Here is a 25,866-nt window from a genome sequence, read left to right on the forward strand (position 1 = left end):
GTTGCCCTTCTCTGGACTTTCTCCAGTTCCAGCACATACTCCCTGAGGACCGGTGCACAGAACTGGACAGCATACTCCAGATGTGGCCGGACCAGAGTCTTGTAGAGTGGGAGAATAATCTCTTTATTTCTGGAGTGAATCCCCTTTTTTATACATCCCAGTATTCTGTTGGCTTTGCTTGCAGCGGCTTGGCATTGCATGCCACTGCCAAGCCTGTTGTCTACCAGTACCCCCAGGTCCTTTTCCATCCTAGACTCACCCAGAGGTTCCCCCCCTAGTGAGTAGCTTGCTTTCTGGTTTCTGACACCCAAGTGCATTACTTTACATTTGACTAGTCGTTACCATACAGGAGGGTTCCCTATCCCTCAGGCTGAATAAATCTGATTCTGTAGACCTCTCCCCGGTGTCTGGGACTCAGGATAACCCCCGGCAGTGGTCATTACCATACAGGAGGGTTCCCTATCCCTCAGGCTGAATAAATCTGATTCTGTAGGCCTCTTCCCCTGGTGTCTGAGACTCAGGATAACCCCCGGCAGTGGTCATTACCATACAGGAGGGTTCCCTATCCCTCAGGCTGAATAAATCTGATTCTGTAGGCCTCTTCCCCTGGTGTCTGAGGTTCAGGATAACCCCCGGCAGTGGTCATTACCATACAGGAGGGTTCCCCATCCCTCAGACTGAATAAATCTGACTCTATATGCCTCTCTTCCCCCGGTGTCTGAGGTTCAGGATAACCCCCGGCAGTTGACATTACCATACAGGAGGGTTCCCCATCCCTCAGACTGAATAAATCTGACTCTATAGGCCTCTCTTCCCCCGGTGTCTGAGGTTCAGGATAACCCCCGGCAGTGGTCATTACCATACAGGAGGGTTCCCCATCCCTCAGACTGAATAAACCTGATTCTGTAGGCCTGTCTTTCCTGGTGTCTGAGACTCAGGATAACCCCCGGCAGTGGTCATTACCATACAGGAGGGTTCCCCATCCCTCAGACTGAATAAATCTGACTCTATAGGCCTCTCTTCCCCCGGTGTCTGAGGTTCAGGATAACCCCCGGCAGTGGTCATTACCATACAGGAGGGTTCCCCATCCCTCAGACTGAATAAATCTGACTCTATAGGCCTCTCTTCCCCCGGTGTCTGAGGTTCAGGATAACCCCCGGCAGTGGTCATTACCATACAGGAGGGTTCCCCATCCCTCAGACTGAATAAATCTGACTCTATAGGCCTCTCTTCCCCCGGTGTCTGAGGTTCAGGATAACCCCCGGCAGTGGTCATTACCATACAGGAGGGTTCCCCATCCCTCAGACTGAATAAATCTGACTCTATAGGCCTCTCTTTCCCGGTGTCTGAGACTCAGGATAACCCCCGGCAGTAGACAAATGAAGTCTGGTGATTGGAAGGTACCCAGGAAGGTGAGCATTGGGTCACTTACCTCTGTATCTCCACCCTGTGATCAAGGTGGCTTGCAGATCGATCTTTTTTAATCAAAGACGTAGAGAATCCCAAATCCTGCAATAAACAGAAAGTAAATGATGACAGCGGGACAGTCACATGACAAGTCTCCGGCATCATTCCGGCGTATGGCACGCAGATTAGGGTCATGTCTGATCGGTGTGATCTGTCATCTGTAGATAAGAGTTACATAGAAGGTAAAGGATCTGGATCATTGTACAGGAGGCATCCTATGGTGATAGTCCTTCCCTTCCACAAGATCCCCCCCCCCCCAATCCATCACCAGAGCAGTTCAACTTTCCCACCCACCATAGGATGGCGCTCTGACTGTTTGCTCAGTCACACGGTGCACTATGGGAACCAATGGTGTTCCATCTTCCTGACTCTCCATTCCCTCTCCTCTACTGAGCCGGCACACATCGGCATTTGGCGGCATCCCAATCTTGCACCCTGAGGAAGGCAGTATACACTGAAATGTGTCGGCTTCTTTCACAATCTTAGTAATGGAATAGATTTCTCCATCTCTGACCAACCGCCCCCTGAGAGCGCTCTGGCCTGGTGATTGGCAGACAAGTGGGGAGGAAGGAGTATCACATGACACAACCCTGGGGCTCTGGTGCAGATGGGGGTGACATGAGAGAATGGGGACGATTTTACCCCCCATGTCACTGGGTTCCAGCAGACCGGTCACTCTGTCTATGGAGAGCGGAGTATAAGTCATTGTATTGGCTCCCGTCAGTCTCTACAATGGTCAGAGTCGCACGGAGGAAGGGCAGAGCATGTGACACTCACATTAATAATCTTCATGAGATCTCTCGGGCCGATCGTCTCCGGATCATACTTAATGTGGGCTTTATTGGTGGCGAGTGCGACTGAGCTGTACACAACCCCCTTGGTCTTCATCAGACACGACTCGATCTTATGGACGCAGGACGCACACGTCATCCCCCGAACCTGCGACACAAAACAGAGAAACGTGGGTGAGGGACAGAGGAACCCAGGCATGGATCTAGACTATGCATACAACCTATCCGTCCAATGAAAAGCCTGGAAATTCTGCGCTACACAACCTATCCATCCAATGAAATAGCTGGAAATTCTGCTCTACACTACCTATCCGTCCAATGAAAATTCTGGAAATTCTGCTCTACACAACCTACCCATCCAATGAAAAGGCTGGAAATTCTGCGCTACACAACCTATCCATCCAATGAAAAGGCTGGAAATTCTGCGCTACACAACCTATCCATCCAATGAAAAGGCTGGAAATTCTGCGCTACACAACCTATCCATCCAATGAAATAGCGGGAAATTCTGCGCTACACAACCTATCCATCCAATGAAATAGCGGGAAATTCTGCTCTATACAATCTATCCGTCCAATGAAATAGCGGGAAATTCTGCTCTATACAATCTATCCGTCCAATGAAATAGCGGGAAATTCTGCTCTATACAATCTATCCATCCAATGAAAAGCCTGGAAATTCTACTCTACACAACCTATCTGTCCAATGAAAAGCCTGGAAATTCTCTACACTACCTATCCGTCCAATGAAAAGCCTGGAAATTCTGTGCTACACAACCTATCCATCCAATGAAAAAGCTTGAATTTCTCTACACAATCTATCCGTCCAATGAAAAGCCTGGAAATTCTGCTCTATACAATCTATCCGTCCAATGAAAAGCCTGGAAATTCTGCTCTATACAATCTATCCGTCCAATGAAAAGCCTGGAAATTCTGCTCTATACAATCTATCCGTCCAATGAAAAGCCTGGAAATTCTGCTCTACACAACCTATCCGTCCAAAGAAAAGCCTGGAAATTCTGCTATATACAATCTATCCGTCCAATGAAAAGGCAGGAAATTCTGCTCTATACAATCTATCCGTCCAATGAAAAGGCTGGAAATTCTGCTCTATACAATCTATCCGTCCAATGAAAAGCCTGGAATTTCTGCTCTATACAATCTATCCGTCCAATGAAAAGGCTGGAAATTCTGCTCTATACAATCTATCCGTCCAATGAAAAGCCTGGAAATTCTGCTCTATACAATCTATCCGTCCAATGAAAAGCCTGGAAATTCTGCTCTATACAATCTATCCGTCCAATGAAAAGCCTGGAATTTCTGCTCTATACAATCTATCCGTCCAATGAAAAGGCTGGAAATTCTGCTCTATACAATCTATCCGTCCAATGAAAAGCCTGGAATTTCTGCTCTACACAACCTATCAGTCCAATGAAAAGCCTGGAAATTCTGCCGAGGTCTGGCTACATTGTAAAGGCAGACTGCAGCTATCTCTACAGTAAAATAATCCCAGGTGATCCCACCATGGGGGTCCTTGTTCAGGCACTTCCTGTTATAGGGTGACAACGCTCTGTCCCTGTCTCCCAATTGTGTTGTCACCCTGTCACATGGTCTTCTGATGGAGACTACAAGTGACCATTGTCAGCACACATTACACAGACACGGTCCTCTGGTGTCACCATCAGGAAACCCCCCCTGAGAAAGGCCGTCACTGGAGTGTATGGGGACAGGAAGTTGATTATGAGACACAGAGTACGGGGTCAGGCCACCCAATACTTCTATGTCAGTCATGGTGGGCGCAGGTAAGCTGGGCGCCCCCCGCAGGAAGGACCGTCTGGAAATACACATTCTTATTGGGACAAATTACCGGAAAACCTATCAGTTTGTTTTGTAAGAATTTCTCCATGTGGACCAATCAGAGTGCAACACGGGGCTGACTTTGATGAAGGGGTGTGCCCCTTTAACCCTTCAGATGAATGTCTCAGGATGTGCACCCACCCACACACATATATATAGATTAGTGATCGACCAATATGGGTTTTTTTATAGCTGATACAGATATTTTGGTCATCGCATATCGGTCGATATTTTCAGACATTTAAAGAAATTATTTTTTTTATATATATATTTTTTTCACAGGTACTCTTGTGGAGGGATCTGGGGGTATAAAAGACCCCAAACCCCTCCTCTGCACTTAAAACCATTCAAAACGCCAAGTTTGAACGTCATTTTTTCGAATTTGGCGCAGAGTAACCGGAAGTGAGGTCATGACATCTTCCGGGCTTTTACATGGAGACCCAATCAGAGCTGAATGTGGCTTTGATCGGGTCTTTGTCGGCCGTGCAGGCTGGTAGCCCAGGTCTCCCGTGGGCGAGCCGCGGAAGGCGGAGGTAGGACGTCCACTCCCGCTCATTGTAATGACAACCGAGCGGCTTCAAAGCCCCATTGACTGTCATTACAAGACAGCCGACCATCAGCTATGGACACCGGTACCGGGGTGACGCCTCTAGCTGCAGGGATCACTCCGGTACAGCACTTTCCCGAATATCGGCAATATCGGTAACCTCCGGGGCCGATTCCGATATATCGGGGGAAAGTGCAGATCGGCCCTCGAAATATCGGCAATATCGGTAACCTCCGGGGCCGATTCCGATATATCGGGGGAAAGTGCAGATCCGCCCTCGAAATATCGGCAATATCGGTAACCTCCGGGGCCGATTCCGATATATCGGGGGAAAGTGCAGATCGGCCCTCGATATATCGGCAATATCGGTAACCTCCGGGGCCGATTCCGATATATCGGGGGAAAGTGCAGATCGGCCCTCGAAATATCGGCAATATCGGTAACCTCCGGGGCCGATTCCGATATATCGGGGGAAAGTGCAGATCGGCCCTCGAAATATCGGCAATATCGGTAACCTCCGGGGCCGATTCCGATATATCGGGGGAAAGTGCAGATCGGCCCTCGAAATATCTGCAATATCAGTAACCTCCGGGGCCGATTCCGATATATCGGGGGAAAGTGCAGATCGGCCCTCGATATATCGGCAATATCGGTAACCTCCGGGGCCGATTCCGATATATCGGGGGAAAGTGCAGATCGGCCCTCGAAATATCGGCAATATCGGTAACCTCCGGGGCCGATTCCGATATATCGGGGGAAAGTGCAGATCGGCCCTCGAAATATCGGCAATATCGGTAACCTCCGGGGCCGATTCCGATATATCGGGGGAAAGTGCAGATCGGCCCTCGAAATATCTGCAATATCAGTAACCTCCGGGGCCGATTCCGATATATCGGGGGAAAGTGCAGATCGGCCCTCGATATATCTGCAATATCAGTAACCTCCGGGGCCGATTCCGATATATCGGGGGAAAGTGCAGATCGGCCCTCGAAATATCGGCAATATCGGTAACCTCCGGGGCCGATTCCGATATATTGGGGGAAAGTGCAGATCGGCCCTCGATATATCGGCAATATCGGTAACCTCCGGGGCCGATTCTGATATATCGGGGGAAAGTGCAGATCGGCCCTCGATATATCGGCAATATCGGTAACCTCCGGGGCCGATTCCGATATATCGGGGGAAAGTGCAGATCGGCCCTCGATATATCGGCAATATCGGTAACCTCTGGGGGCTGATTCCGATATATCGGGGAAAGTGCAGATCGGCCCTCGTTATATCGGCAATATCGGTAACCTCCGGGGCCGATTCCGATATATCGGGGGAAAGTGCAGATCGGCCCTCGATATATTGGCAATATCGGTAACCTCCGGGGCCGATTCCGATATATCGGGGGAAAGTGCAGATCGGCCCTCGAAATATCGGCAATATCGGTAACCTCCGGGGGCCGATTCCGATATATCGGGGGAAAGTGCAGATCGGCCCTCGATATATCGGCAATATCGGTAACCTCCGGGGCCGATTCCGATATATCGGGGGAAAGTGCAGATCGGCCCTCGATATATCGGCAATATCGGTAACCTCCGGGGCCGATTCCGATATATCGGGGGAAAGTGCAGATCGGCCCTCGAAATATCGTCAATATCGGTAACCTCCGGGGCCGATTCCGATATATTGGGGGAAAGTGCAGATCGGCCCTCGAAATATCGGCAATATCGGTAACCTCCGGGGCCGATTCCGATATATCGGGGGAAAGTGCAGATCGGCCCTCGAAATATCGGCAATATCGGTAACCTCCGGGGCCGATTCCGATATATCGGGGGAAAGTGCAGATCGGCCCTCGAAATATCTGCAATATCAGTAACCTCCGGGGCCGATTCCGATATATCGGGGGAAAGTGCAGATCGGCCCTCGAAATATCGGCAATATCGGTAACCTCCGGGGCCGATTCCGATATATCGGGGGAAAGTGCAGATCGGCCCTCGATATATCGGCAATATCGGTAACTTCCGGGGGCCGATTCCGATATATCGGGGAAAGTGCAGATCGGCCCTCCATATATCAGCTTTTCCAATAATCGGTTGGTCCCTAATAAAAAAAAAAAAAAATATATGTATATATATACACACACACACACACACACACACACACACACACACACACACACACACACACACACACACACAGACATATACAGTGCATGAAAAAAAGTATTCACACCCCTTGAAATTTCCCATATTTTCTCATGTTACAACCAAAAACATAAATGTATTTTATTGGATTTTATCTGATAGACCGACACAAAGTGAATAAAATACATTTATGTTTTTGGTTGTAACATGAGAAAATATGGGAAATTTCAAGGGGTGTGAATACTTTTTTTCATGCACTGTATATATATATACACACACACAAACACGCACGGTATACAGTATATACACTGTGACAATCTCTGTGTGAACCTATGAAGGTCAGGAGTTGCTCTGGCAGGACTCTCTGTCCTCGGCAGTCCTTCTCCCGTCACACCCAGAGATACTTCCTTCTCCTACTTCCTCCTCCTCCTCCTCACCTGTTTGTTTTGGCCGTTCATTCCATTAGATTTCCATATATTTATGGCAGAGTCAGAAGGCGCCTCAGCCAGGAAGATCTTCCCTCTACATTTAAAGGCCCCGGATTCTGAATGTGATTATAAAGTACAGACAAAGCCGTGGAGTAACTTGGACTGCGAGTGTTTTACAAGACCAACGCATTTCTTTTTATGAATTTTAGGTTGATGAAGGAGCCATGTCTGGCACTAAGGGGAGCGTCACATCTGAGCATCGGCTCCGTTCACACTGCCGCCAAATCCGAATTGTGAGACCGCAAGTCACATGACGTGAAATCCCATGTGAGTCAATGAGAGGCGTCTCTTACCGCTTCCATACCGCGCCAATTGGATTTAGACTTCCATGAGACTCTAGTTATTGGGATTAGACTTCCATGAGACTCTAGTGATTGGGATTAGACTTCCATGAGACTCTAGTGATTGGGATTAGACTTCCATGAGACTCTAGTGATTGGGATTAGACTTCCATGAGACTCTAGTGATTGGGATTAGACTTCCATGAGACTCTAGTGATGGGGATTAGACTTCCATGAGACTCTAGTGACTGGGATTAGACTTCCATGAGACTCTAGTGATTGGGATTAGACTTCCATGAGACTCTAGTGACTGGGATTAGACTTCCATGAGACTCTAGTGATGGGGATTAGACTTCCATGAGACTCTAGTGATTGGGATTAGACTTCCATGAGACTCTAGTGATTGGGATTAGACTTCCATGAGACTCTAGTGACTGGGATTAGACTTCCATGAGACTCTAGTGATTGGGATTAGACTTCCATGAGACTCTAGTGACTGGGATTAGACTTCCATGAGACTCTAGTGATTGGGATTAGACTTCCATGAGACTCTAGTGACTGGGATTAGACTTCCATGAGACTCTAGTGACTGGGATTAGACTTCCATGAGACTCTAGTGACTGGGATTAGACTTCCATGAGACTCTAGTGACTGGGATTAGACTTCCATGAGACTCTAGTGACTGGGATTAGACTTCCATGAGACTCTAGTGATTGGGATTAGACTTCCATGAGACTCTAGTGATTGGGATTAGACTTCCATGAGACTCTAGTGATTGGGATTAGACTTCCATGAGACTCTAGTGATTGGGATTAGACTTCCATGAGACTCTAGTGATTGGGATTAGACTTCCATGAGACTCTAGTGATTGGGATTAGACTTCCATGAGACTCTAGTGACTGGGATTAGACTTCCATGAGACTCTAGTGACTGGGATTAGACTTCCATGAGACTCTAGTGACTGGGATTAGACTTCCATGAGACTCTAGTGACTGGGATTAGACTTCCATGAGACTCTAGTGACTGGGATTAGACTTCCATGAGACTCTAGTGATTGGGATTAGACTTCCATGAGACTCTAGTGACTGGGATTAGACTTCCATGAGACTCTAGTGATTGGGATTAGACTTCCATGAGACTCTAGTGATGGGGATTAGACTTCCATGAGACTCTAGTGATTGGGATTAGACTTCCATGAGGCTCTAGTGACTGGGATTAGACTTCCATGAGACTCTAGTGATTGGGATTAGACTTCCATGAGACTCTAGTGACTGGGATTAGACTTCCATGAGACTCTAGTGATTGGGATTAGACTTCCATGAGACTCTAGTGATTGGGATTAGACTTCCATGAGACTCTAGTGATTGGGATTAGACTTCCATGAGACTCTAGTGATTGGGATTAGACTTCCATGAGACTCTAGTGATTGGGATTAGACTTCCATGAGACTCTAGTGATTGGGATTAGACTTCCATGAGACTCTAGTGATTGGGATTAGACTTCCATGAGACTCTAGTGATTGGGATTAGACTTCCATGAGACTCTAGTGATTGGGATTAGACTTCCATGAGACTCTAGTGACTGGGATTAGACTTCCATGAGACTCTAGTGACTGGGATTAGACTTCCATGAGACTCTAGTGACTGGGATTAGACTTCCATGAGACTCTAGTGATTGGGATTAGACTTCCATGAGACTCTAGTGACTGGGATTAGACTTCCATGAGACTCTAGTGATTGGGATTAGACTTCCATGAGACTCTAGTGACTGGGATTAGACTTCCATGAGACTCTAGTGATTGGGATTAGACTTCCATGAGACTCTAGTGATTGGGATTAGACTTCCATGAGACTCTAGTGATTGGGATTAGACTTCCATGAGACTCTAGTGATTGGGATTAGACTTCCATGAGACTCTAGTGACTGGGATTAGACTTCCATGAGACTCTAGTGATTGGGATTAGACTTCCATGAGACTCTAGTGATTGGGATTAGACTTCCATGAGACTCTAGTGATTGGGATTAGACTTCCATGAGACTCTAGTGATTGGGATTAGACTTCCATGAGACTCTAGTGATTGGGATTAGACTTCCATGAGACTCTAGTGATTGGGATTAGACTTCCATGAGACTCTAGTGACTGGGATTAGACTTCCATGAGACTCTAGTGATTGGGATTAGACTTCCATGAGACTCTAGTGACTGGGATTAGACTTCCATGAGACTCTAGTGATTGGGATTAGACTTCCATGAGACTCTAGTGACTGGGATTAGACTTCCATGAGACTCTAGTGATTGGGATTAGACTTCCATGAGACTCTAGTGATGGGGATTAGACTTCCATGAGACTCTAGTGATTGGGATTAGACTTCCATGAGGCTCTAGTGACTGGGATTAGACTTCCATGAGACTCTAGTGATTGGGATTAGACTTCCATGAGACTCTAGTGACTGGGATTAGACTTCCATGAGACTCTAGTGATTGGGATTAGACTTCCATGAGACTCTAGTGATTGGGATTAGACTTCCATGAGACTCTAGTGATTGGGATTAGACTTCCATGAGACTCTAGTGATTGGGATTAGACTTCCATGAGACTCTAGTGATTGGGATTAGACTTCCATGAGACTCTAGTGATTGGGATTAGACTTCCATGAGACTCTAGTGATTGGGATTAGACTTCCATGAGACTCTAGTGATTGGGATTAGACTTCCATGAGACTCTAGTGATTGGGATTAGACTTCCATGAGACTCTAGTGACTGGGATTAGACTTCCATGAGACTCTAGTGACTGGGATTAGACTTCCATGAGACTCTAGTGACTGGGATTAGACTTCCATGAGACTCTAGTGATTGGGATTAGACTTCCATGAGACTCTAGTGATTGGGATTAGACTTCCATGAGACTCTAGTGATTGGGATTAGACTTCCATGAGGCTCTAGTGATTGGGATTAGACTTCCATGAGGCTCTAGTGACTGGGATTAGACTTCCATGAGACTCTAGTGACTGGGATTAGACTTCCATGAGACTCTAGTGATTGGGATTAGACTTCCATGAGACTCTAGTGATTGGGATTAGACTTCCACGAGACTCTAGTGACTGGGATTAGACTTCCATGAGACTCTAGTGATTGGGATTAGACTTCCATGAGACTCTAGTGATTGGGATTAGACTTCCATGAGGCTCTAGTGATTGGGATTAGACTTCCATGAGGCTCTAGTGATTGGGATTAGACTTCCATGAGGCTCTAGTGACTGGGATTAGACTTCCATGAGACTCTAGTGACTGGGATTAGACTTCCATGAGACTCTAGTGATTGGGATTAGACTTCCACGAGACTCTAGTGACTGGGATTAGACTTCCACGAGACTCTAGTGACTGGGATTAGACTTCCATGAGACTCTAGTGATTGGGATTAGACTTCCATGAGACTCTAGTGATTGGGATTAGACTTCCATGAGACTCTAGTGATTGGGATTAGACTTCCATGAGACTCTAGTGATTGGGATTAGACTTCCATGAGACTCTAGTGATTGGGATTAGACTTCCATGAGACTCTAGTGATTGGGATTAGACTTCCATGAGACTCTAGTGATTGGGATTAGACTTCCATGAGACTCTAGTGATTGGGATTAGACTTCCACGAGACTCTAGTGACTGGGATTAGACTTCCATGAGACTCTAGTGATTGGGATTAGACTTCCATGAGACTCTAGTGATTGGGATTAGACTTCCATGAGACTCTAGTGATTGGGATTAGACTACCATGAGACTCTAGTGATTGGGATTAGACTTCCATGAGGCTCTAGTGACTGGGATTAGACTTCCATGAGACTCTAGTGATTGGGATTAGACTTCCATGAGACTCTAGTGACTGGGATTAGACTTCCATGAGACTCTAGTGATTGGGATTAGACTTCCATGAGACTCTAGTGACTGGGATTAGACTTCCATGAGACTCTAGTGATTGGGATTAGACTTCCATGAGACTCTAGTGACTGGGATTAGACTTCCATGAGACTCTAGTGACTTGGATTAGACTTCCATGAGACTCTAGTGACTGGGATTAGACTTCCATGAGACTCTAGTGATTGGGATTAGACTTCCATGAGACTCTAGTGATTGGGATTAGACTTCCAGGAGACTCTAGTGACTGGGATTAGACTTCCATGAGACTCTAGTGATTGGGATTAGACTTCCATGAGACTCTAGTGATTGGGATTAGACTTCCATGAGACTCTAGTGATTTGGATTAGACTTCCATGAGACTCTAGTGACTGGGATTAGACTTCCATGAGACTCTAGTGATTGGGATTAGACTTCCATGAGACTCTAGTGATTGGGATTAGACTTCCATGAGACTCTAGTGATTGGGATTAGACTTCCATGAGACTCTAGTGATTGGGATTAGACTTCCATGAGACTCTAGTGATTGGGATTAGACTTCCATGAGGCTCTAGTGATTGGGATTAGACTTCCATGAGACTCTAGTGATTGGGATTAGACTTCCATGAGACTCTAGTGACTGGGATTAGACTTCCATGAGACTCTAGTGATTTGGATTAGACTTTTTACGAGACTCTAGTGACTGGGATTAGACTTCCACGAGACTCTAGTGACTGGGATTAGACTTCCATGAGACTCTAGTGATTGGGATTAGACTTCCACGAGACTCTAGTGATTGGGATTAGACTTCCATGAGACTCTAGTGATTGGGATTAGATTTCCATGAGACTCTAGTGACTGGGATTAGACTTCCATGAGACTCTAGTGATTGGGATTAGACTTCCATGAGACTCTAGTGATTGGGATTAGACTTCCATGAGACTCTAGTGATTGGGATTAGACTTCCATGAGACTCTAGTGACTGGGATTAGACTTCCATGAGACTCTAGTGATTGGGATTAGACTTCCATGAGACTCTAGTGATTGGGATTAGACTTCCATGAGACTCTAGTGATTGGGATTAGACTTCCATGAGACTCTAGTGATTGGGATTAGACTTCCATGAGACTCTAGTGACTGGGATTAGACTTCCATGAGACTCTAGTGACTGGGATTAGACTTCCATGAGACTCTAGTGACTGGGATTAGACTTCCATGAGACTCTAGTGATTTGGATTAGACTTCCATGAGACTCTAGTGACTGGGAGACTTCCATGAGACTCTAGTGATTGGGATTAGACTTCCATGAGACTCTAGTGACTGGGATTAGACTTCCATGAGACTCTAGTGATTGGGATTAGACTTCCATGAGACTCTAGTGATTGGGATTAGACTTCCATGAGACTCTAGTGATTGGGATTAGACTTCCATGAGACTCTAGTGACTGGGATTAGACTTCCATGAGACTCTAGTGATTGGGATTAGACTTCCATGAGACTCTAGTGACTGGGATTAGACTTCCATGAGACTCTAGTGATTGGGATTAGACTTCCATGAGACTCTAGTGATTGGGATTAGACTTCCATGAGACTCTAGTGATTGGGATTAGACTTCCATGAGACTCTAGTGATTGGGATTAGACTTCCATGAGACTCTAGTGACTGGGATTAGACTTCCATGAGACTCTAGTGACTGGGATTAGACTTCCATGAGACTCTAGTGACTGGGATTAGACTTCCATGAGACTCTAGTGATTTGGATTAGACTTCCATGAGACTCTAGTGACTGGGATTAGACTTCCATGAGACTCTAGTGATTGGGATTAGACTTCCATGAGACTCTAGTGACTGGGATTAGACTTCCATGAGACTCTAGTGATTGGGATTAGACTTCCATGAGACTCTAGTGATTGGGATTAGACTTCCATGAGACTCTAGTGATTGGGATTAGACTTCCATGAGACTCTAGTGACTGGGATTAGACTTCCATGAGACTCTAGTGATTGGGATTAGACTTCCATGAGACTCTAGTGACTGGGATTAGACTTCCATGAGACTCTAGTGATTGGGATTAGACTTCCATGAGACTCTAGTGATTGGGATTAGACTTCCATGAGACTCTAGTGATTGGGATTAGACTTCCATGAGACTCTAGTGATTGGGATTAGACTTCCATGAGACTCTAGTGATTGGGATTAGGCCTCACATAGAATGTACCGGATGGGGATTGTTCAGTCTGAATTTCAGGACATCTTACCACCAGTTCCAATACGCCGTCTCCATCATCGCTGTTCTCTAATACAGAGGCTTCGAATCCCAGCTCCTGAATGAGCTCAGCAATGGCCGAGGGTTGTATGAGAGCCGGATTATACCTCACCTCCGCCTTCCCTGCCATCAGAGCCACCAAGACTGAGTGTATTCCTGCAAAAGAACAAGAGGAGAGCCTAAAATCTGCTGAACAGAATAGATAACCCACAATGAACGAACTCCAAGACCCCGATATCTGTCCTACACCCGGCCCCCCTTCCATGTATCTGATATCTGCTGAACAGAATAGATAATCCATACTGAAACCCCGATATCTGTCCTACACCCCTCCCCCTTCTATGTATCTGATATCTGCTGAACAGAATAGATAATCCATACTGAAACCCCGATATCTGTCCTACACCCCTCCCCCTTCCATGTATCTGATATCTGCTGAACAGAATAGATAATCCATACTGAGACCCCGATATCTGTCCTACACCCCTCCCCCTTCCATGTATCTGATATCTGCTGAACAGAATAGATAATCCATACTGAGACCCCAATATCTGTCCTACACCCCTCCCCCTTCCATGTATCTGATATCTGCTGAACAGAATAGATAATCCGTACTGAGACCCCAATATCTGTCCTACACCCCTCCCCCTTCCATGTATCTGATATCTGCTGAACAGAATAGATAATCCGTACTGAGACCCCGATATCTGTCCTACACCCCTCCCCCTTCCATGTATCTGATATCTGCTGAACAGAATAGATAATCCATACTGAGACCCCGATATCTGTCCTACACCCCTCCCCCTTCCATGTATCTGATATCTGCTGAACAGAATAGATAATCCATACTGAGACCCCAATATCTGTCCTACACCCCTCCCCCTTCCATGTATCTGATATCTGCTGAACAGAATAGATAATCCATACTGAGACCCCGATATCTGTCCTACACCCCTCCCCCTTCCATGTATCTGATATCTGCTGAACAGAATAGATAATCCATACTGAGACCCCGATATCTGTCCTACACCCCTCCCCCTTCTATGTATCTGATATCTGCTGAACAGAATAGATAATCCATACTGAGACCCCGATATCTGTCCTACACCCCTCCCCCTTCTATGTATCTGATATCTGCTGAACAGAATAGATAATCCATACTGAGACCCCGATATCTGTCCTACACCCCTCCCCCTTCTATGTATCTGATATCTGCTGAACAGAATAGATAATCCATACTGAGACCCCGATATCTGTCCTACACCCCTCCCCCTTCCATGTATCTGATATCTGCTGAACAGAATAGATAATCCATACTGAGACCCCGATATCTGTCCTACACCCCTCCCCCTTCCATGTATCTGATATCTGCTGAACAGAATAGATAATCCATACTGAGACCCCGATATCTGTCCTACACCCCTCCCCCTTCTATGTATCTGATATCTGCTGAACAGAATAGATAATCCATACTGAGACCCCGATATCTGTCCTACACCCCTCCCCCTTCTATGTATCTGATATCTGCTGAACAGAATAGATAATCCATACTGAGACCCCGATATCTGTCCTACACCCCTCCCCCTTCTATGTATCTGATATCTGCTGAACAGAATAGATAATCCATACTGAGACCCCGATATCTGTCCTACACCCCTCCCCCTTCCATGTATCTGATATCTGATGAACAGAATAGATAATCCATACTGAGACCCCGATATCTGTCCTACACCCCTCCCCCTTCCATGTATCTGATATCTGCTGAACAGAATAGATAATCCATACTGAGACCCCAATATCTGTCCTACACCCCTCCCCCTTCCATGTATCTGATATCTGCTGAACAGAATAGATAATCCATACTGAGACCCCGATATCGGTCCTACACCCCTCCCCCTTCTATGTATCTGATATCTGCTGAACAGAATAGATAATCCATACTGAGACCCCGATATCTGTCCTACACCCCTCCCCCTTCCATGTATCTGATATCTGCTGAACAGAATAGATAATCTGTACTGAGACCCCGATATCTGTCCTACACCCCTCCCCCTTCCATGTATCTGATATCTGCTGAACAGAATAGATAATCCATACTGAGACCCCGATATCTGTCCTACACCCCTCCCCCTTTCATGTATCTGATATCTGCTGAACAGAATAGATAATCCATACTGAGACCCCGATATCTGTCCTACACCCCTCCCCCTTCCATGTATCTGATATCTGCTGAACAGAATAGATAATCCATACTGAGACCCCGATATCTGTCCTACACCCCTCCCCCTTTCATGTATCTGATATCTGCTGAACAGAATAGATAATCTGTACTGAGACCCCGATATCTGTCCTACACCCCTCCCCCTTCTATGTATCTGATATCTGCTGAACAGAATAGATAATCTGTACTGAGACCCCGATATCTGTCCTACACCCCTCCCCCTTCTATGTATCTGATATCTGCTGAACAGAATAGATAATCCATACTGAGACCCCGATATCTGTCCTACACCCCTCCCCCTTTCATGTATCTGATATCTGCTGAACAGAATAGATAATCCATACTGAGACCCCGATATCTGTCCTACACCCCTCCCCCTTCCATGTATCTGATATCTGCTGAACAGAATAGATAATCCATACTGAGACCCCGATATCTGTCCTACACCCCTCCCCCTTCCATGTATCTGATATCTGCTGAACAGAATAGATAATCCGTACTGAGACCCCGATATCTGTCCTACACCCCTCCCCCTTCCATGTATCTGATATCTGCTGAACAGAATAGATAATCCATACTGAGACCCCAATATCTGTCCTACACCCCTCCCCCTTCTATGTATCTGATATCTGCTGAACAGAATATACAACCAATGCTGAAAGAACACCAATTACATTATTATTTGTCCTTTTCGTATATCTCCTCTGGGCTGTCCTCTATCCTCATTGGTCCCTTTACTATATCCCCTCCCAGCTATCCTCTATCCTCATTGGTCCCTTTCCTATATCGCCTCCCGGCTGTCCTCCATCCTCATTGGACCCTTTCCTATATCCCCTCCTTGCTGTCCTCCATCCTCATTGGTCCCTTTCCTATGGCTTTCCTCCATCCTCATTGGTCCCTTTCCTATATCCCCTTCCGGCTGTCCTCCATCCTCATTGGTCCCTTTAATTCACCTCTCCCGGCTGTCCTCCATCTTCATAGGTCCCTTTCCTATATGCCCTCTGGGCTTTCCTCCATCCTCATTGGTCCCTTTACTATATCCCCTCCCAACTGTCCTCAATCCTCATTGGTCCCTTTACTATATCCCCTCCCAGCTGTCCTCAATCCTCATTGGTCCCTTTACTATATCCCCTCCCAGCTGTCCTCCATCCTCATTGGTCCCTTTCCTATATCCCCTCCCAGCTGTCCTCCATCCTCATTGGTCCCTTTACTATATCCCCTCCCAACTGTCCTCCATCCTCATTGGTACCTTTCCTATATCCCCTCCCGGCTGTCCTCCATCCTCATTGGTCCCTTTCCTATAACCCCTCCCGGCTGTCCTCCATCCTCATTGGTCCCTTTACTATATCCCCTCCCAGCTGTCCTCCATCCTCATTGGTCCCTTTCCTATAACCCCTCCCGGCTGTCCTCCATCCTCATTGGTCCCTTTACTATATCCCCTCCCAGCTGTCCTCCATCCTCATTGGTCCCTTTACTATATCCCCTCCCAGCTGTCCTCCATCCTCATTGGTCCCTTTACTATATCCCCTCCCAGCTGTCCTCCATGCTCATTGGTCCCTTTACTATATCCCCTCCCAGCTGTCCTCCATGCTCATTGGTCCCTTTCCTATATCCCCTCCCGGCTGTCCTCCATCCTCATTGGTCCCTTTCCTATATGCCCTCCTGGCTGTCCTTTATCTTCATTGGATCTCAGCCTATACTTACAAATTGATGAATGTTACACAGTGAGAGTACAAACACTTCTACTCTACAGGTATGACTATCGGGTCCAACAACACAATAATCAGATTAGATCTGGATTCAGGAAATCAGAATGTTGGGTAGGAAGTTATAATGAGAACGGACCGTCCTCCCTGCGGAGATTTCGTTCGATGTTGGCTACACAGGAAGCGCACGTCATTCCGGAGACCTGGATGAAACACTTGTTGCTTTCCTGCTTGCTGTGGGCGGGCGTCCCTGGAGAAGAACCGTGCTGAGCCTTCTGGGAGGGTTCCAATGACAGGCCAGACGCCATTCCTTCTATAAACAAAGAAAAAAGTATCCATTCAGACTTCTATGGAATCTCATAAATTATCTCCAACAAAAATATATAAATTCCACAAATCCTTGGAGTTCCATGTAATGAACCTGGAGGAGTGTGTGAGGGCCGGCACTTTCCATGGGAAGACAACGTGCTCACCAGGTGTACCATCTATACCAGAATAAACCTGATGGATCAGGGGTAAGGGATGGAACCTTCAATGGGAGCTCACCATACTAAGACAACGTCCTCACCAGGTGTACCATCTATACCAGAATAAACCTGATGGATCAGGGGTAAGGGATGGAACCTTCAATGGGAGCTCATCATACTAAGACAACGTTCTCACCAGGTGTACCATCTATACCAGAATAAACCTGATGGATCAGGGGTAAGGGATGGAACCTTCAATGGGAGCTCATCATACAAAGACAACGTTCTCACCAGGTGTACCATCTATACCAGAATAAACCTGATGGATGAGGGGTAAGGGATGGGACCTTCAATGGGAGCTCATCATACTAAGACAACGTCCTCACCAGGTGTACCATCTATACCAGAATAAACCTGATGGATCAGGGGTAAGGGATGGAACCTTCAATGGGAGCTCATCATACTAAGACAACGTGCTCACCAGGTGTACCATCTATACCAGAATAAACCTGATGGATCAGGGGTAAGGGATGGAACCTTCAATGGGAGCTCACCATACTATGACAACGTCCTCACCATCTACACCAAAATAAACATGATGGATCGGGTGTAAGGGCCGGGACCTTCCATGGGAGCTCACCATACAAAGACAACGTCCTCACCAAGTTTACCATCTATACCAAAATAAACCTGATGGATCAGGGGTAAGGGAAGGGACCTTCAATGGGAGCTCACCATACTATGACAACGTCCTCACCAGGTGTACCATCTATACCAGAATAAACCTGATGGATCAGGGGTAAGGGATGGAACCTTCAATGGGAGCTCACCATACTAAGACAACGTCCTCACCAGGTGTACCATCTATACCAAAATAAACCTGATGGATCAGGGGTAAGGGAAGGGACCTTCAATGGGAGCTCACCATACTATGACAACGTCCTCACCATCTACACCAAAATAAACATGATGGATCGGGTGTAAGGGCCGGGACCTTCCATGGGAGCTCACCATACAAAGACAACGTCCTCACCAAGTTTACCATCTATACCAAAATAAACCTGATGGATCAGGGGTAAGGGATGGGGCCTTTAATCAGAGATCCCCATACTAAGACAGCGTCCTCACCATCTATACCAAAATAAACCTGATGGATCAGGGGTAAGGGCCGGGACCTTCCATGGGAGCTCACCATACTAAGACAACGTCCTCACCATCTATACCAAAATAAACCTGATGGATCAGGGGTAAGGGCCGGGACCTTCCATGGGAGCTCACCATACTAAGACAACGTCCTCACCATCTATACCAAAATAAACCTGATGGATCAGGGGTAAGGGCCGGGACCTTCCATGGGAGCTCACCATACTAAGACAACGTCCTCACCATCTATACCAAAATAAACCGGATGGATCGGGAGTAAGGGCCAGGACCTTTCATGGGAACGCACCATGCAAAGACAGCGTCCTCACCAGGTGTACCATCTACACCAAAATAAACCTGATAGATTGGGGGTAAGGGATGGGACCATGTGAGGCAGAGTCAGACCTACGATGGGAGATCACCAAACAAAGACAATGTCCTCATCGTGTACGGACCTCCGGCATCTATAAACTGCAAAAACCTGATGCATTGGGTGGAAGGGATGGGACCACGTGTCCTACGATGGCAGATCCAAAAAATGTTGCACAATGGGAAATTCACATATAAAGGAGCCCTTGTGAAAGCGGAGAGCCCCTTAGAGATCGGGATCAAAAAGGAATTAGGAACTCAGCCAAGGCAAAAAATACACAAATGTCACAGATATGTCATGTATAGAGTACGGCTGTCCAGATGTCATGTATAGAGTACGGGTGTCCGGAGGTCATGTATAGAGTACGGGTGTCCGGAGGTCATGTATAGAGTACGGGTGTCCGGAGGTCATGTATAGAGTACGGGTGTCCGGAGGTCATGTATAGAGTACGGGTGTCCGGAGGTCATGTATAGAGTACGGGTGTCCGGAGGTCATGTATAGAGTACGGGTGTCCGGAGGTCATGTATAGAGTACGGGTGTCCGGAGGTCATGTATAGAGTACGGGTGTCCGGAGGTCATGTATAGAGTACGGGTGTCCGGAGGTCATGTATAGAGTACGGGTGTCCAGAGGTCATGTATAGAGTACGGCTATCCAGAGGTCATGTATGAACACTTATATGTCATGTATAGAGTATGGCTGTCCAGAGGTCATGTATGAACACTTATATGTCATGTATAGAGTATGGCTGTCCAGAGATCATGTATAGAGTATGGCTGTCCAGAGGTCATGTATAGAGTATGGCTGTCCAGAGGTCATGTATAGAGTACCGCTGTCCAGAGGTCATGTATAGAGTACGGCTGTCCAGAGGTCATGTATAGAGTATGGCTGTCCAGATGTCATGTATGAACACTTATATGTCATGTATAGAGTATGGCTGTCCAGAGATCATGTATAGAGTATGGCTGTCCAGAGGTCATGTATAGAGTACCGCTGTCCAGAGGTCATGTATAGAGTACCGCTGTCCAGAGGTCATGTATAGAGTACCGCTGTCCAGAGGTCATGTATAGAGTACGGCTGTCCAGAGGTCATGTATAGAGTATGGCTGTCCAGAGGTCATGTATAGAGTACGGCTGTCCAGAGGTCATGTATAGAGTACGGCTGTCCAGATGTCATGTATAGAATATGGCTGTCCAGATGTCATGTATGAACACACATATGTCATGTATGGAGCACGGCTGTCCAGAGGTCATGTATGAACACACATATGTCATGTATAGAGTATGGCTGTCCAGAGATCATGTATAGAGTACCGCTGTCCAGAGGTCATGTATAGAGTACCGCTGTCCAGAGGTCATGTATAGAGTACGGCTGTCCAGAGGTCATGTATAGAGTATGGCTGTCCAGAGGTCATGTATAGAGTACGGCTGTCCAGAGGTCATGTATAGAGTATGGCTGTCCAGAGGTCATGTATAGAGTACCGCTGTCCAGAGGTCATGTATAGAGTATGGCTGTCCAGATGTCATGTATGAACACACATGTCATGTATAGAATATGGCTGTCCAGAGGTCATGTATGAACACTTATATGTCATGTATAGAGTATGGCTGTCCAGATGTCATGTATAGAGTATGGCTGTCCAGATGTCATGTATAGAGTATGGCTGTCCAGAGGTCATGTATGAACACACATGTCATGTATAGAGTATGGCTGTCCAGATGTCATGTATGAACACACATGTCATGTATAGAGTATGGCTGTCCAGATGTCATGTATAGAGTATGGCTGTCCAGATGTCATGTATAGAATATGGCTGTCCAGAGGTCATGTATAGAGTATGGCTGTCCAGAGGTCATGTATAGAGTATGGCTGTCCAGAGGTCATGTATGAACACACATGTCATGTATAGAGTATGGCTGTCCAGAGGTCATGTATAGAATATGGCTGTCCAGAGGTCATGTATAGAGTATGGCTGTCCAGAGGTCATGTATGAACACTTATATGTCATGTATAGAGTATGGCTGTCCAGATGTCATGTATAGAGTATGGCTGTCCAGATGTCATGTATAGAATATGGCTGTCCAGAGGTCATGTATAGAGTACCGCTGTCCAGAGGTCATGTATAGAGTATGGCTGTCCAGAGGTCATGTATGAACACTTATATGTCATGTATAGAGTATGGCTGTCCAGATGTCATGCATAGAGTATGGCTGTCCAGATGTCATGTATAGAGTATGGCTGTCCAGAGGTCATGTATAGAGTATGGCTGTCCAGAGGTCATGTATGAACACACATGTCATGTATAGAATATGGCTGTCCAGAGGTCATGTATAGAGTATGGCTGTCCAGAGGTCATGTATGAACACACATGTCATGTATAGAGTATGGCTGTCCAGAGGTCATGTATAGAGTATGGCTGTCCAGAGGTCATGTATAGAGTATGGCTGTCCAGAGGTCATGTATGAACACACATGTCATGTATAGAGTATGGCTGTCCAGAGGTCATGTATGAACACACACGTCATGAGGCTCCAATCTCAGTATGGCAGTCCGGGGTGCAGTACATGGGCACACACCCAGTAAATATTTGCCGTGCGATTATCCTGGCGATCACAGATGACACGTTACATAATAGTTTATGCTGAGAGGTGGAATTGGAGGCAGACGGAGTTCATGTTCCTCGTATTGCCACATCACTTCTTACCACAAACAGGAAACAGGTTGATCCCATGATCCGCATAGGGAACAGAGCTCTATTTACAGGGAACAACACGCATCTCGTGTTCAGAATTTAACCCGTTCATCACCAAACATACATCATCTATAGAAAAATCCAGCTGTGTCAGAGTCCCATGATTCTGAACAGAGAAGTTACTTCATCTAGGAAGGAGAGCTCAATACTCCGTGTGCAGCAACAATGACACCACCATGAATGAGCTCTGCGCTCCTCCATACAACTCCTTCCCCTGAACCAATCTTATAGAGCTCCTTCATTGTGACCGAACCAAGAACTGCAAACCTAACATGGACCTGACCTTAAAAAGCAGATATCACTTCCTTAAAGGAGAAGTATGGAGGAAGCTTTTTTGGCCATACTTCTCCTGTGGATGACATGGGAAGTTTGTTCTGCACTCCTGTGACCTGAGGTCCTAGAGCCGGTCCAGGCTGGGGAAAGAATGAGACCATATGGTTGGGATCCAACCAAAAACCTGGACCGGCAGCTGACTCAACCGCTCAGCAATCCAGGAGATCCTGAACAAGCCACTCCCTCACTGTCCACAGCCTGACACTACAGTGCGAATGAGGCTGTCTGTATATACAGTGATGGTGTGATGTAGATGGTTGGGGTGAAGATCGGGAAGGGATGGTGTTGCCTCATGGAATGGATCTGTCTGGATATACAATGATGGTGTGATATAGAAGGTTGGGGGTGAAGATTGGGAGGTCAGGTCATTGCCTCATGGAATGGACCTGTGTGGGTATAGAACAATGGTGTGATGTAGATGGTTGGGGTGAAGATCGGGAAGGGATGGTAATTCCTCATGGAATGGACCTGTCTGTATATACAGTGATGGTGTGATGTAGAAGGTTGGGGTGAAGATCGGGAAGGGATGGTGTTGCCTCATGGAATGGACCTGTCTGGATATATAGTGATGGTGTGATGTAGAAGGTTGGGGTGAAGATCGGGAAGGGATGGTGTTGCCTCATGGAATGGACCTGTCTGGATATATAGTGATGGTGTGATGTAGAAGGTTGGGGTGAAGATCGGGAAGGGATGGTGTTGCCTCATGGAATGGACCTGTCTGGATATATAGTGATGGTGTGATGTAGAAGGTTGGGGGTGAAGATTGGGAGAGCAGGTCATTGCCTCATGGAATGGACCTGCGTGGGTATAGAACGATGGTGCGATGTAGATGGTTGGGGTGAAGATCGGGAAGGGATGGTGTTGCCTCATGGAATGGACCTGTCTGGATATATAGTGATGGTGTGATGTAGAAGGTTGGGGGTGAAGATTGGGAGGTCAGGTCATTGCCTCATGGAATGGACCTGTGTGGGTATAGAACAATGGTGTGATGTAGATGGTTGGGGTGAAGATCGGGAAGGGATGGTAATTCCTCATGGAATGGACCTGTCTGTATATACAGTGATGGTGTGATGTAGAAGGTTGGGGTGAAGATCGGGAAGGGATGGTGTTGCCTCATGGAATGGACCTGTCTGGATATATAGTGATGGTGTGATGTAGAAGGTTGGGGTGAAGATCGGGAAGGGATGGTGTTGCCTCATGGAATGGACCTGTCTGGATATATAGTGATGGTGTGATGTAGAAGGTTGGGGTGAAGATCGGGAAGGGATGGTGTTGCCTCATGGAATGGACCTGTCTGGATATATAGTGATGGTGTGATGTAGAAGGTTGGGGGTGAAGATTGGGAGAGCAGGTCATTGCCTCATGGAATGGACCTGCGTGGGTATAGAACGATGGTGCGATGTAGATGGTTGGGGTGAAGATCGGGAAGGGATGGTGTTGCCTCATGGAATGGACCTGTCTGGATATATAGTGATGGTGTGATGTAGAAGGTTGGGGTGAAGATCGGGAAGGGATGGTGTTGCCTCATGGAATGGACCTGTCTGGATATATAGTGATGGTGTGATGTAGAAGGTTGGGGGTGAAGATTGGGAGAGCAGGTCATTGCCTCATGGAATGGACCTGCGTGGGTATAGAACGATGGTGCGATGTAGATGGTTGGGGTGAAGATCGGGAAGGGATGGTGTTGCCTCATGGAATGGACCTGTCTGGATATATAGTGATGGTGTGATGTAGAAGGTTGGGGGTGAAGATTGGGAGAGCAGGTCATTGCCTCATGGAATGGACCTGTGTGGGTATAGAACGATGGTGTGATGTAGATGGTTGGGGTGAAGATCGGGAAGGGATGGTAATTCCTCATGGAATGGACCTGTCTGGATATATAGTGATGGTGTGATGTAGAAGGTTGGGGTGTATATCGGAAGGGGCGCTTATTTCTTCATAGAATGGACCTGTCTGGATATACAGTGATGTAGAAGGCTGGGGTGAAGATTGGGAAAGGATGGTGTTGCCTCATGGAATGGACCTGTCTGGATATATAGTGATGGTGTGATGTAGATGGTTGGTTGAAGATCGGGAAGGGATGGTGTTGCCTCATGGAATGGACCTGTCTGTATATACAGTGATGGTGTGATGTAGAAGGTTGGGGTGTATATCGGAAGGGGCGCTTATTTCTTCATAGAATGGACCTGTCTGGATATACAGTGATGTAGAAGGTTGGGGTGAAGATTGGGAAGGGATGGTGTTGCCTCATGGAATGGACCTGTGTGGGTATAGAACGATGGTGCGATGTAGAAGGTTGGGTGAAGATCGGGAAGGGATGGTGTTGCCTCATGAAATGGACCTTTCTGGATATATAGTGATGGTGTGATGTAGAAGGTTAGGGTGAAGATTGGGAAAGGATGGTGTTGCCTCATGGAATGGACCTGTCTGGATATACAATGATGGAGTGATGTAGAAGGTTGGGGTGAAGATTGGGAGGGCAGGTCATTGCCTCATGGAATGGACTTGTCTGGAAGTGTCAATGATGGTGTGATGTAGAAGGTTGGGGGTGAAGATTGGGAAGGGATGGTGTTGCCTCATGGAATGGACCTGTCTGGATATACAAAGATGGAGTGATGGAGAAGGTTGGAGTGAAGATTGGGAGGGCAGGTCATTGCCTCATGGAATGGACCTGTCTGGATATACAATGATGGTGTGATGTAGAAGGTTGGGGTGAAGATGGGGAAGGGATGGTGTTGCCTCATGGAATGGACCTGTCTGGGTATAGAACGATGGTGTGATGTAGAAGGTTGGGTGAAGATCGGGAAGGGATGGTGTTGCCTCATGAAATGGACCTATCTGGATATACAATGATGGTGCGATGTAGAAGGTTGGGGTGAAGATCGGGAAGGGATGGTGTTGCCTCATGGAATGGACCTGTCTGGATATACAATGATGGTGCGATGTAGAAGGTTGGGGTGAAGATCGGGAAGGGATGGTGTTGCCTCATGGAATGGACCTGTCTGGATATACAGTGATGGTGTGATGTAGAAGGTTGGGGTGAAGATTGGGAAGGGATGGTGTTGCCTCATGGAATGGACCTGTCTGGATATACAGTGATGGTGTGATGTAGAAGGTTGGGGTGAAGATTGGGAAGGGATGGTGTTGCCTCATGGAATGGACCT

The 25,866-nt window shown here is 46.8% G+C and overlaps 1 protein-coding gene across 2 annotated transcripts in view; it reads right to left on the reverse strand.

Moving 5' to 3' along the window:
- ATP7A (ATPase copper transporting alpha) overlaps positions 1-25,866 on the reverse strand; it is a 108,578-nt gene that overhangs the window by 33,316 nt on the left and 49,396 nt on the right. The window contains exons 5-8 of one of the 2 annotated variants that reach the window (XM_082262796.1): positions 17,779-17,949; positions 13,705-13,868; positions 2,245-2,406; positions 1,433-1,509 (exon numbers count right to left, since the gene is read on the reverse strand). In XM_082262796.1, the coding sequence (XP_082118922.1) occupies positions 1,433-1,509; positions 2,245-2,406; positions 13,705-13,868; positions 17,779-17,949 (574 nt within the window). Of the gene's footprint in view, positions 1-1,432; positions 1,510-2,244; positions 2,407-13,704; positions 13,869-17,778; positions 17,953-25,866 lie in introns of both variants that reach the window. The other variant, XM_082262795.1, reaches the window with a different exon arrangement.

Source organism: Pelophylax lessonae, assembly GCF_965119305.1.
Source record: "Pelophylax lessonae genome assembly, chromosome: 7".
Lineage (NCBI taxonomy): Eukaryota > Metazoa > Chordata > Amphibia > Anura > Ranidae > Pelophylax > Pelophylax lessonae.